General features: G+C 42.2%; 1 protein-coding gene across 1 annotated transcript; it reads right to left on the bottom strand.

The window, feature by feature from the left end:
- Positions 1–8,941: 8,941 nt before the first annotated feature.
- DNAJB1 (DnaJ heat shock protein family (Hsp40) member B1) lies at positions 8,942–13,123 on the bottom strand. Its single transcript, XM_060764398.2, has 3 exons — positions 12,803–13,123; positions 9,961–10,526; positions 8,942–9,568 (listed from the first exon to the last, which is right to left on the bottom strand). The coding sequence occupies exons 1-3, from the start codon at positions 13,011–13,013 to the stop codon at positions 9,338–9,340; spliced, it is 1,008 nt and encodes a 335-aa protein (XP_060620381.1). The 5' UTR covers positions 13,014–13,123; the 3' UTR covers positions 8,942–9,337.
- Between the last annotated feature and the right edge of the window lie 1,503 nt (positions 13,124–14,626).

The raw sequence follows: 14,626 nt of genomic DNA, 5'->3' as shown, positions 1-14,626 counted from the left end.
GAGGTTGCCTTCTTTCGGGGGACTACCTCTTCTTCTTTGGATAATATTTTGAATTGGATAGCAATTTGAACTATTTGGACTTTATGTGGACTGCATTTTGAAGACAGTTTGCTTTTTGTGTGTGTTTTAATTGAAAGCTTAGTATTATACTTTTCTCTGTAGGTAACTCACCCACCCTCCTCCAGCTTCAGAAGTTATTAAAATGCTAGTTTGGCAGATCAAGTTAAGTGTAATTCCCTGTACCACTATTTTTAATGTATCAGAGGTTGCCAGTTATTAATATTGATGACACCTGGTTGCCTAAGAAATATCTATTGAAATTAGTGGGTTTAGTCACATCTAGGTCTCTTGACACTCCCAGGAGGTAGATTAAACAAGTGTTACTTAACCCGTCTGAGGTGAGCCAGGGACTAGCATTTTATGTGTGCCCATTTACTACAGCTGTTCCTTTCCTAGCAATTTGTGAGCCAGCACCTGCCTTTGGACCATGACAAGGAGCAGTGCTGCATTAGACAATAAGGCATACAAGGACTCCCAGCAGCCCCAAGTACCATAGTGAATCTTGCGGAGAGTTACTATTCAGCAGCATCAAAACAACCACTGAATAAGTGCATGGCCTATGGTATGCATGGACAATGAGTGAGTAGCCCCTTTTCCTTGAGCTTCGGAAGGTCTTTTGACCAGACCACCTAAGGTATGGAGCTCATGGACATGGTAATGACTTGACACAAAGGACATTTTCCCCAACCATGAGGGGAAGGGGATGTCACAGCCATTCCCTGTCCCAGAAGATCCAAGATCTTATCAAATAAACCAATATCACCGAACCTTTTGATAATGGATTGGATCTTCGGGGCCAAACAAAGATGTTGTTTCCATATTCTACACTGACATCAGAGCCAATCACAGCAAAGCTGTCTCGGGGTGGGTGTGGGAAATTTGGATTTGACAGTTCTATATATTCTGTATTGGCCTGCCCAAAAAGCATGTTGGCTTCTTGGCAGATTACTTTCCACCTGGAATAGAAAATAAACTTCTGTGGCCTTGTTTCATCCTGGTGAGATTTATTTGGAAATAGGGAAAGTTTGGTTGGTGCTTATTGTTTACCCAGGCTTATTGAGCCCTCCTTTTGGGTCCTCTCCAGCCTCTGCTCATGGAGGGCCCCCTAAAATCGTGCTCTGCTTCAACAGGGTGAAGGCAAGAACCAGAGGTTTATTCACTTTGGCCGAATGTAGATGTCAGGGAAGAAGTGCTCCCAAATCAGACATAAAGCCAATGGATACATACATAGATACATAAATGTCTCTAAGAAACATTTATTAGAGACTTGACAGCAATTCAAATAATGGACTTTTGCTGCTCCGGGTGCTGATTGATATAGGTTACGATCTGTGTGCTGATTGGTGGAGGAGCACCGCCTGCTGCTGCAGCTGATTACTTCCCCAGTCTAACTAGTTCCTCAGTCTAGTTCCCCAGTCTGTCAGAAATTAAATTGTTATTGTCCAGTTTGAAGCTTGTGATTGTTTTGCGTGTCCGCCTTTGGGTGCTTAAAGGAAAGGAATGTGGGCAAGGTCCAGGACTGATGAGTTTTCATGGTTTTTAATTCTGTCAGTGATCTCACAATAGAAAATAATGGGTGCCAAAACACCCAGGGAGAGACAAAGACAGCATGCTGACCTTTCAGGCTGGCCATTGTTAGGTGGAGTTCAATGTTAGCCAGGAAGGATTAGCACCAAGTGATTGTTTGAACCACCAGGAAGAGTAATGAAATTAGCCCTGGCTGTCCGTCCCCCCCCCCCCCTTCCAGGAGTGCTTGTGTAACTGTGTGTAAATGTGGTAAAGTTTATCCTTTAATGTCAGCCAGTGGGACCCTTCGTGGCCATCTAGTCAGACCTCTCTTGGTTGTGGGTTTTGGGGTTATAGTTTCAATAACAAGCCCACAGGGCTTTCTTAAGAAAGGAATATCCAGACATCATTTGACAGTTCCTTCTCCTAAAATATAGCCTACAGCGCCTAATATTTATTGCTGCTGTCCCATCCAAGTAGTAACTAGAGGTGATTCTACTTTATTTTACAAGTAGATTCCAGAATCAGACAGAATCTGGTGCCATTAAAGTATTTAAACGCTATATGCCTTTGAGATAAAATGCTTGGCTTAAGATGTGATTGAGACTTTTCTGTTGCAGACATGCGAGAAGCTCTAAATTGTATGCTCAGATTAGAGGTTTTACTCACAAAAAACTAGCCTATAGGAATGAAAAGTGCTAGCTAGAACTGAACCTTATTGAGCAAGTTTTCGTCAATATGGTTAAAATTTCCAATACAAAGCTACTGAAAGCAGTGGTCTATGGAATTGTGTCAATCCACAGAAACGTTCCAGGAAAGAAAGAAAAAAAAATCAATGGGCTTATATATAGTGCTAGTCTTTGGCACACTGGGAAACAAACAGCCTGCCACTCCCATGTATCAGAGAGCTTAACGGGTACTGCTCTAGAACATACCCATGGCCAATACTTTGAAGCTGAACAGATCTTTCCAAATCTCCTTAGCTATTAGTTGATGGTGCTTTGCATTGGGTCAGATGCCAGTATGGCAGAAGGAAAAGTAGCAGCCCTTCAAGAACCACTTTTCTGGACAGGGCCTCATATGCAAAATTTATTATTTCTTCTTTTTGTGATTGCCACCTTTTTCATATTACCTTTGAAGGGAATATGAAAAAAGGGTGGGTGGGCAGGCATGGAAAGACTTTGAGAAAGGAGCTGCTTTGTTAATAGAGGTATGCACAGTGACAGCATAAATGTGCATTAAAAGTATTGTGATCCTGGAAAATTTGTAAAAAAAATCCTGGCTGCTGCCACATGGCATTTGTCTTTCTTGCTGTAATTATACTACAGGTCAACATTTTTATTTTGCCAGCACAAGCTCCTGATCAATCCTTGCAAATGGAGACCCCCGTGTGCATATAAATCAGAGGTGGGCAACTGAGAAATGCTTATGATGTTGGATTAAAGCAGAGACTTCAAAGGGCAACGCCCCACACTAAATAAACAACTGATTGCAAAAACTTTCAACACTGAGGGAGAATTTCCATCTTGTTTATGCTTCCAGTCCCAAGATAAACCATTCCTGTTTTCAAAAGTGACCTCTTCTTGCTCTGAATTAGTTCCAGGCTTCAAAATGGGACAAAATGCCCCTGCAATACTTAAGAGGGCATTTGTGGGAAAAATTAAAGAGATGGCATTAGAGCCACAAAAAGCCCAATAAGCAGGCCATGTACTTCAATGACCTCGTAATATTAATGAAGGTGGAATATTTTGCCCAAATTTATATCATCTTGCAATATTCTGCTGAGCTTCATTTGTAATTTTGACACTCGTTCCTCTTCTTTGGAGCTCTTCGCTGCCTCTTGTAATCTAATAAATAATTTGTTCCCTTAGAAAATCTGACCATCCTCCCTTATTAACAAACCTTTAAAAATGGCATCATACCGATTGCTCAAGCATTTGTTTACTTCTATCTCATTTTGGGGCCTATTGAATAACTCTCAGTACACATGTTGACATTCCAACAGAACTTAAATAGATTTAGTGATACCAGAATAACTTCTTCCTGTTGGCTCTTCTCCAGAAGTATCTGTTCTTTTACACATCTGATCATTTTGAGTTGCCTTTGGGCTTAGGAAGGCGGCATAGAAATGCAGTAAATAAATAAATAAATTTTTGTCAGTACAAGCTTATCTCAGGTAACAAAGCCTCTAATAAAGTATTTTGAAGTGTTCTCACAGGAATCCAAACTAGCCTGCCTTTTCTTGTCTTCTATTTACCTTTTTTTGGGTGTAAAATGAAGGGAAGTTGAAAAGACATGACTTTCACTGCTCAGTTGTAGTAGCATGCTTAGAGAAAACAATGCAATAAAGCTTAACCTAAGAAAGGATGTGATTCCACTCCAAGTGGTTCTACTATGGCTGTGTGTGCTGAAGTACAACAGGGAGGTAAACAGCTGCCTCCAGAATCACTTACTGGGAATGAAAATCAAAACAATTCCCCTGGTATGTTGAAAAAGCATATATCTGTAGGTCTCACAACCAACATGGAAAGTCTAAAAAAGTGTAGGATGTTGAATGAGAAAAATAATCCAGTATGCATTTTGGAAGGCACTTTCAAGTTATCCTTAGAAGATTAAAAGTTTTTGCTTCCTTATGCAAGACTTACCTGACCTGGTTGTTCCATTTCATAGTGCATATTGCTAGTTTTGAATTTTAAAAATTGCCCAAAACATGTCGACTAGCTGTAATTTTTTTCTGGCAACCTGTTTTTCTATATTTCTACCTCTAGTATCAAAAGGGATTGTAAGGTAGGGTATAAATAAAGTAAATAATAAAAGAGAATACATTTACATCACTAACTGATGAAAACATAATTATTGCTATCAATCTAATCTGAAGAGATATTAATACCTCTGTACAGTCTTTTAAAGATTAGCATATTAGGTCACTCTCCAACCATTACAGAAGCCCAATCTTAAGAGAACCTATAGGTGTGGGGGGGGGGGGTATTTAGTCAGATACCCATTGTACAAGTTCTCCCACTTAAAAAGATGAGAGAGGCCTGTAAATGACATCATAGATAGCCCTCAACTATAAGAGACAACATGAGAAAACACATCCAGAAAATCACATTGTTTGGTTTTTAACAGATTTATTTGCAAATTATGGTGGAAAATAAATATTTGGTCACCAACAAACAAGATTTCTGGGTCTCACAGACCTGTAACTTCTTCTTTAAGAGGTTCCTCTGTCCTATTTGAAGTAATGGCACCTATTTGAACTTGTTATCAGTATAAAAGACACCTGTCCACAACCTCAAGCAGTCACACTCCAAACTCCACTATGGTGAAGGCCAAAGAGCTGTCGAAGGACACCAGAAACAAAATTGTCGCCCTGCACCAGACTGGGATGACTTAATCTGCAATAGGCAAGCAGCTTGGTGTGAAGGAATCAACTGTAGGAGCAACAATTAGAAAATGGAAGAGATACAAGACCACTGATAATCTCCCTCGATCTGGGGCTCCACGCAAGATCTCACCCCATGGGATCAAAATGATCACGTGAACAGTGAGCAGTAATCCCAGAACCACATGGGGGAACCTAGTGAATGACCTGCAGAGAGCTGGGACCAACGTAACAAAGGCTATCATCAGTCACACACCACGCCACCAGGGACATGCAGTGCCAGACGTGTCCCCCTGCTTAAGCCAATACATGTTCGGGGCTGACTGAAGTTTGCTAGAGAGCATTTGGATGATCCAGAAGAGTGTTGGGAGAATGTCATGTGGTCAGATGAAACCAAAGTAGAACTGTTTGGCAGAAACACAACCCATCGTGTTTGGAGGAGAAAGAATGCTGAGTTGCACCCAAAGAACACCATACCTACTGTGAAGCATGGGGGTGGCAACATCATGCTTTGGGGCTGTTTCTCTGCAAAGGGACCAGGGCGACTCATCCATATACATGAAAGAAGGAATGGGGCATGTATCGCGAGATTTTGAGTGCAAACCTCCTTCCATCAGCAAGGGTACTGAAGATGAAATGTGGCTGGGTCTTTCAGCATGACATTTATTCCAAGCACAACGCCAGGGCAACAAAGGAGTGGCTTTGTAAGAAGCATTTCAAGGTCCTGGAGTGGCCTAGCCAGTTTCCTGATCTCAACCCTATAGAAAACCTTTGGAGGGAGTTGAATGCTCGTGTTGCCCAACGACAGCCACAAAACATCACTGCTCTTGAGATCTGCATGGAGGAATGGGCCAACATACCAGCAACAGTGTATGCCAACCTTGTGAGGATTTACAGAAAATGTGTGACCTCTGCCATTTCCAAAAAGGACATATAACAAAAGTATTGAGATGAACTTTTATTATGAACCAAATACTTATTTTCCACTATAATTCGCAAATAAATTAGTTAAAAACCAGACAATGTGATTATCTGGATGTGTTTTCTCATGTTGTTTCTCATAGTTGATGTCTACCTACGTTATCAATTACAGGCCTCTCATCTTTTAAAGTGGGAGAACTTGTACAATTGGTGTCTGACTAAATACCCCTTTCCCCCCAGTTTTGTCAGCACCATAATTTAATGTTTGAGCTTAATAATTTTTCACTGCATGAATCTGCATCCATCTTCTCTTCTCTCTGTTTGCCAGTGGGGTCCTCCTGTTGCTATTTGTGTCTGCTCCCTACACGGTCTTCCAAGAAATCCCAAGTTCAGGAAGATACGTATCCTACATTTTATATAGTAAAGACAAACCAAAGTAATTTAGCTTCTAATATTGTTACTCAATTATTCATTTGCCTTTCCAGATGGTTATTGTTTCTAATGTAGGTGAGAATATACTCTTGCCATCCATTTGTATTCAGCAATACCGACCCCTAGGACAAATGTATCATTCTGTTTGTTTGTATTTCTATTATGCAGGTTTGTGTTCCAGGAACCACTTATTTCTGAAATATATGCCCTCTTTGGTGGCTTGACCATGCTTGTTAGCCATGCTAATGGTATCTTGGGGGTACAAGTTGAGCATCCCTTACCCAGAATTTTTTTTTAAAGTGTAAACATAGGTAGCCGAGACAGTGAATCCTCTTTCTGATGGTTCACTATACCTAAATTTTGATTCATATGCAAAACTTAAAATGTATAAAATTCAGGCAATGTGTTTAAGATGTATATAAAACACAAATGTTTACTGTTGAATCCTATTCTCCATAGACATGTATTTTTATTATTGGGATATCCATCTACAACACTTCTTGTACCAATCATTTGAGATAACAGAAACACAACCTGCACCTTTCCGACTTATTCATGCAATGAAGGCAGCTTCTGTATTGAGAAATCTTGGATTGTCCAGCTGTCCCCCAAAGTATCATCCCTCTTGACTCACCTGAAGTTACCTCAACACTTGGCTTAATATCATCTAATTGTTTTCTGAACAGAAGACCTATTGAGAAGTTAACGTCAAGTGACATTTGACTTCAAAACAGGAAACATCTAACATAGGGATTAGTATTGGATAATCTCAACAAACTGGTGAACACTGGATATTTCCCAACAGTCATAACACAAAGTAATATGTAAATAGTAAACTGGACTTCATGCAGTTATCAAAGTTGGGACACATCCAGTACAGCTTCTTGTAACAGTCTATGCACACAAGGAGCTGTATGAACGTAGCTGTCAAATAAGCCTTGTTAAAAGAAGTGTTGAAAGAGAAATGCACGTTCACCCCAGCTTATCATATGCTTATACAATGCAGAGGAGATATCCAAAGCATTTGAAAGAAAACCGTTTTCCAGGAGTCCCACAGTTCAGAGCATGAAAGTACATGCGCTTACAAATGAGCACGTAACATCTAACTACTATCATCAAAATGCCAAGGGCAGAAGTAAGGAACTCTTGCTATGAATGCCTACTGATTTACTTTCTAGGAAGAGCTTACAGCTATGCTCTTTACTACAGGACTGTTTGAAGGGCCCCCAGAGGTAGTATTAGATATGCATCACATACTATCTGGCAATTTCTGGTTTAGAAAATAGGCTTATAGAGCAATGCTCTATGCTGTGGCAAAATAGCATTTCCGTACTATAAAGTGCAATTAATCATTTAAAAAAATTATGCATGTCCATGGTGAAAAATTAAACGTCCTATCCAGTATTAGTCACTGACCAACAAGTGCATGCTTCTGCATACTGTTAATGTTCAAAAATTGACACAGCACATAGCATGCAAAAACAAGTCACAGAAATACTTTCCTTCAATATCTTGTACATGACTACTCTCCAAAGTCTGCATACAATTCTTAAAAGATACATGAAGTGTTTCATCTAGAACTTTGACAAAATATTGACACTTTGATGAACTTGTAGTGCTAATAAGAAATCTGAGGCACTAAGATTTTATGTTATTTTAAGTATGTTTTAGAAGAGCTGAGTGATCATGCAAAGAAATTGAAGTGTAATCTTGCACAGAAACTGATGTAGGACACATTTTAAAAACAAACTGGCTAAATTTGGCTACAGGAATTTAAATATCTTTCATCCATCCCCTCCACCAATAACAGTGATTTTGTTTTCAGAATTATCTACTCAGAACATCTAGTAAGAAAAGATTGTGTGAGTAACAGTAGCTATATGTTCTGTACCCATTGATTCTAGTTGTATTTTCTAAGTGTGCAAATCACTTTAATACCATTCTTCCCCTAACTTCTTTGTCTGCTACTGAGGATACATCGAGATTGTTATTAATTCTGTGGTTACTAATTCTAAAATGAACTAAATTCGATTCCTTTAGTTTCTTGCTCAATGACCATAAATGAACATTAATTTTACACATCTGTTCCCTTGTTAACTCTTACTAATTAAAATCGGATTTATTGTAGAATTTACAGGATGCAATTGTCTTCAATGACTCAAAACAAAATGTATGAAAAATGCCTACTGCTGTACATATTTTCTAAATGTAAAGAACCTTTGAAATATTTTAACCCAAATTAAGATATGAACATCTGAAACACATCTTCTGCCAACCCACTTATTAAGTACAAGACAAATGACCTACCAGGGTCAAACCTGGTGTATATCAATGTGCAGTCACCTAATTCACTGAAAAACACATAAATCTCTTTACATGCTTTCCAGAAGGTGCTCGGGCTTCTTTAGCTTTCCAGCATGCTATCATGCCAGGAGCGATAAAACTCAAAACTACTCTTGTAAAAAAGGACAAGTTATTTGCATAACCAAATTCAAGAGTGACTTCTTTCCAGGAACAATATATGGCACCATTTAAAATGGCACTAAGAACATTGTGGCAGAGGAAAACCAAATGTTGAAAGCATCTCACTGGAAACCAGACTATAGAGTGTGCAAAGAGAGAACACAGTACAGCACATGAGAGATTGGAGTAAGTTTACTTTTCAAGTCCAGTTTAGAGTTTAGTGTAATTCTTTCCAACAGAGAATGTACATGGATAGGCCCAAAAACAGGGCCAGCCAAATAAGTGAAGACAAGAATCTCAACAGTCTGTTGTCCTCATATTTAATTATGAGATGTTCTGCCGATTCCTTATAGCAGTAACTGCCCATTCTTAAAAAGGCTCTGAGAAATGACAACATGGGTCTAAAGCCACTGAGCAGTGCAACGTTGATCTTGAATTATCTAGATTCTGTGAGAAACTTTTGACATCATGAAGTTACTGCCATACCCACTGTCAATCAGACCCTGAAATCCTGGTTCCAGTCCAAAATCGTCTGTTTGGAGACATGACAGTCCAGCTCTGCCAGGCTTTTTATATGGGCAAGATCTGTTCTAAGACACTTTTGGAAGACTGTGGAATTCTGTCTGGGAATTTTACATCAAACTCAATAATAAGGTCTCCTCGCTGGTTTGGACTCTTTGGATAGGGAAGGCCTTCTCCAGGAATTCTTCGCTTCATTCCAGGTTTAATGACATCCTTGAACACCATTGGGATGGTCCTACCATCTAATGTTGGCGCATTCACAGTACAGCCACACAGAGCCTAAACATAAAAACAAGCCAAACAATTAGTTATTTTCCCCATAAAACAAGTTTTCTCTTTTGAAAGAGAAAACAATGAAGTGTCAATTAATTACAGCTTTATGAACACAAGTGAGTGTTCGCAAAACTGAGCTGAATTTTCAACTTCCCAGCGTTGCCCCATTTGTACATTAAGTCATGCAATCTGCTTTATCAGCGTATTCTAACAAAGCTCTGATATTCTTGACAGCAATCTACTTCTAGCAGCTGCTCACTAATTTGGCAAGAATGTGTATAATAACCATTCTTATATAAAGGAAAGATGGTGTTGGGTATAACAACTTTCTTTTATCCAATTAAAAAACAACTTCCACTTTATTTTTTTTCAGAGCCAGGCCTAGCATTTCAACTTACCTCACGGAGGCTGATCTTGGCTGGGTATACAATATCAGACCCATCTCTTTTAAAAATGCTGTGTGGCTTGTCCTTTAAAACAAAGACAATATCAGCTGGAATGTTGCTTGCTGTTTGGTCTCCTTCTTTGGGGAATGTAATCTTAGTTCCTTCTTTCCAGCCACGTTTGACATCAATTGTTAGAATCTTATCTTCATTGCGTGTCGTTTTTCCATCTGGATTTAGCCGTTTGTGAGAAATTTTCATTTTCTTGGTGCATCCACTGTAAATTTCCTCCAAGGATACTCTCAGCTCGTGAGTGATGGGTGGATCTGGTTTCCTGCGAACATTTTCATGGCCCCCACGAGCACGGGAAAAGCCAATGTTGCCAAAGTTTTGAAAACCCGTGAAGGGGTCATCAATGTCCATATCTTCGTCACCATTCCTCTGAACAAAGAACGTATCAAAAGGATTCCGCCCACCAAAGAATTCTGCAAACATGGCATGAGGATCTCCATGAAAGGTGTAGGTGAATGAAGTGCCATTGGGACCACCTCCACTGCAGCTGGGACCACCTCCCTTTAGTCCTGCAATATAGGAAACACAATAAGCCTCAGCTTTCAGGTTACATTATCATTCAATATCAAAAAAGCCTAAGTATTATTTTTACTCATTTTACAGACATGTCAAACAACTGCATAAGGGTAATTAGAAATACTTCGAACAAATCTCACACCCAACAGCTAACTTCAGTACATTTGTGTGTTGTGTACCCTAGTGTCCAAATCATATAAAAAAACTACAATTCTCAGTTATTCACAAGATCTACTAAATCCATGCTCCTGGATACAAAGCTCAATTCAGAATGCATTTCACCTAATCTGTATACTTTAATAAGTATAAATCTTGCAGAAAAACAGTTCTACTAAGGAAAAGGTAGCACTGCAACAGATAAGCACAAGAACATGCTAGAATATTCTAGCAACGACTAGAAGACTTGTGTAACAAAAGCTCCACCTATCTCAGACAGCCTGTCATGCAGCCCAATAGATGCAGCCAAATTACTACAACACCCATTTAAAGGAAAATGCTCAGAATGTTCCATGAATGCCAGCTGTGCAATCGAAACAATACAGAAAAGCTATGGAAATTTACCACAATCTGTATAAATAAGTTGAGAGCTTCTCTTTTACGCACTAAACATTTCAACATTCTACGGAAGGGGTGGATGTTCTTCAGAACAAGAAAGTAAACATACAAAGCAAAAACAAATCCCTGAAGACACAAAGAGACTGATATGCAAAGCAGGACACTACAGAAATCCTACACAAGAGGGCTATAATTATTGCTAAATCTGGGTGATTTCAAAGTAGCCTTCCCTATCAGGAAGAGCCTGTAGATCAGTTGTTCTCAACCTTTGGTCTTCCAGATGTTTTCAACTAGAGCTCCCACTAAACCTAACAGCTGGTAAACTGGCTAGGAGTTCTGGGAGTTGAAGTCCAAAACTCCTGGGGGATGAAAATCTGAAACCCACTGCTTTAGATAATAGTGGATGTTGGAGGTTATAACTGGAACTATTTAAAGATGGCAACTCAACATTGGACTGCTTTCCAGAACCACAAAGTGAAATAACTCGTTCTTCAGCCCTTCTCGTCCACTTTCTACTTCAGGCATGGGCAAACTTCAGCCCTCCAGGATGTTTTAGACTTCAACTCGCCCAATTCCTAACAGTCTGCTTTTTCTACTTCATCCTTCATGAAAAAGCTTGGTTTGCTGTGAGTTTTCAGCATCGTCTTAACAGTTGCTCCAGAGGAAAAGGCGTCCAACTAGCTCTGGAAATTGGGGGTGATCATCAAGTAGACAGAAGGAGGCATCTCAAAATCGAGAAGGTCTTGCCTGGGCAGCGAGATCAGGGCAGAACAACTCAAACTGGCAACGTTTGTCAAAGGAACTTCAGCAAGAGGGGACACGGATTGCCTCCAATACCTGTGTGTGAATATTCTGCTTTCTACTCATCATTCCTCACTTTTAGCCAGTGTTAGTAAGATAAAGATTTCCCTTGACATTAAGTCTAGCCATGTCCAACTCTGGGGGGGTGGGGGGGGGGTGGGGTGGTGCTCATCTCCATTTCTAAACCAAATAGCCTGCGTTGTCCATAGATGCCTCCAAGGTTATGTGGCCGGCATGACTGCATGGAGTGCCATTACCTTCCTGCAGAAGTGGTACCTATTGATCTACCCACATCTTGCATGTTTTCAAATAGCTCGGTTGGCAGAAGCTGGGGTTAACAGCGGGGGCTCACCCCTCTCCCTGGATTCAAACCGCCAACCTTTCGGTGAGCAAGTTAGCAGCTCAGCAGTTTAATCTGCTGCAGCACCAGGGGGGCCTTTAGCCAGTTATTAGTTTTGATTAAAACCTTACAGGAAGTAATACCCAGAGATGTGCTGAAAAGAGACCCTTCCCCTCTCTCTCTCCTCTGCTCTTGGTGCCACAACGCAAACTCCCTGTGTACTTTCTCGTGAATGGCAGGGGAATCAACAACCTGAGCCAGCCATAGATGTGGATGAAACGTCAGGGACATGGCTATACAGCCCGGAAAACTCACAGCAAACCAAGCTGAAGCTGGTTTTCTAGGCTACACTCCAGGCTACATCTACACTGTGGAATGAATGCGGCTGGAGCCCACTTTAACGATATGGATCCCTGGCAGCTGCTGACAAGGCCCCTGGCTGCCAAAGAGCGCTGGTCCCTCAACAAACTACGCTTTCTGAAGAATCGAGCCGTGGCGAATAATGTGACGCCAAGGCGCATGCGCAGGTCCCTCCTGCCCCCCCCCCCCGGCCACCCCGCGGCCCCCGCGCACCTTCCTCGCCGAACTTGTCGAAGATTTCGCGCTTCTTGGGGTCGCTGAGCACGTCGTAGGCCTCGGCGATCTCCTTGAAGCGCTCCTCGGAGCCGGGGTCCTTGTTCTTGTCCGGGTGGTAGCGCAGCGCCTGCTTCCGGTAGGCCTTCTTAATGTCGTCGTCGCTGGCCCCGCGGGACAGGCCCAGGGTGCGGTAGTAGTCCTTGCCCATGGCTCGCCCTCACCGCCTCGGGTTCTAATGCCGGGCCGGGCGCGTCCCCTCCGGTTTTATACTGCGGGCGGAGGAATCTTCCAGAGCTTGCCACAACAATCTCCGCCTCGGCCCCGCCCATCCCTTCTGCCCTAGCCAATCGCCATCGAGCACTCTGTTCTCTCCGCCAATGGGGATCGACTGCGGGATGGGCAAAGCTTGGAAGTTAACGGCTGAGGGCGCCCACCTTGGGACTGAACGGCGGGGGGAGGGGGGGCATTCTTCGTTGGGCCGCCAACGGTCCTCGCGCTCGGGGTTCTTGAGATGCGCGCGCAGACAGTGGACGGGCCAGGAGTGGCGCGTGCCAAAAGAAACGTGTGGCCTTTGGGAATGAGAGCCGCCTCTTCCGTTAGAAACAGCTCTGGGTGCATCTGCATTGTGGAATGAATGCGGTTTGGCACCATGGTTTAGTGCTGTGGAATCATGGGACTTGTAGTTTGGAGAGTCACCAGCGCTCTCAAAGAAGAAAGAAGGCGTTGTAAAGCTATAATTCCTTTGACGGAATCATTGCAGTTAAAGTGGTGTCAAATCGCATCTATTCTACAGTGTAGATCAGTGGTTCTCAACCTGTGGGTCCCTAGATGTTTTGGCCCCCAACTCCCAGAAATCCTAACAGCTGGTAAACTGGCTGGGATTTCTGGGAGTTGTAGGCCAAAACACCTGGGGACCCACAGGTTGAGAACCACTGGTGTAGATGCATCTACCTGAACATGAGAAAAAATTGTTCAGCAGTAGAACTCTGTCCTGAGTGTGGTGGAGGCTCCTGTGGAGGCTTTTAAACAGAGGCTGGATGGCCACCTGTTGAGGGTGCTTTGGTTGTGCTCTTCCTGCATGGCAGGGGTTGGACTAGATGGCCCATGTGGTCTCTTCCAGCTCTGTGTTGTTTAAGACTTTCATGACATGGAATCACTGGGTTGCTGTGAGTTTTCTGGGCTGTAAGGCCATGTTCCAGAAGCATTATCTCCTGACGTTTCACCCACATCTATGGCATGCATCCTCAGAGGTTGAGGGGTCTGTTGGAAACTAGACAAGTGAGCTTTTTAGGTGATAGTATGATAGCTGGGCCCGGAAGCTCAGCATTACGGAGATGCTGCAAAGGCAGTTGTGAATAAGGGAAGAGGAGGCGGAGAGAGAGCGGGGAGAGCGAAGGAAGGATAGAAAGGACGGCATGCTTAGGGTTAGGGCAAGGTTTTGGGTTAGGGTTACTGTTGGGGGTTATGGTTAGAGTACAGTTTAGGGTAAGGTTTGGGTAGGGGTTAGGCTTAGGCTTACGCATACGGATCAGGGTTAGGGTAAGGGTTAGAGTTTCACCATTAAAGAACTCTTACATTCCTTCTAGAGTATCTGTCTCAGGCCTGGCTTACATTAGCTAAGTCTCTCTTGTGCAAACAGCGCTCCCAAAGGAGCGATGCGGCATCTCCGTAACACTCAGAGTTTCCAGACCCAGCTATCATACTATTACCGGTTTTTATATCTGTGGGATAATGTCCATGGTGGGAGAAAGAACTTTTGTCTGCTTGAGGCAAGTGTGAATGTTGCAACTGGCCACCTTGATTAGCATTGAATGGCCTTGC

This window comes from Anolis sagrei, chromosome 2 (genome assembly GCF_037176765.1).
Source record: "Anolis sagrei isolate rAnoSag1 chromosome 2, rAnoSag1.mat, whole genome shotgun sequence".
Taxonomy (NCBI): domain Eukaryota; kingdom Metazoa; phylum Chordata; class Lepidosauria; order Squamata; family Dactyloidae; genus Anolis; species Anolis sagrei.
Note: the sequence above shows the minus strand (reverse complement) of the source record. Positions and strands in the feature narration are given on the sequence as shown.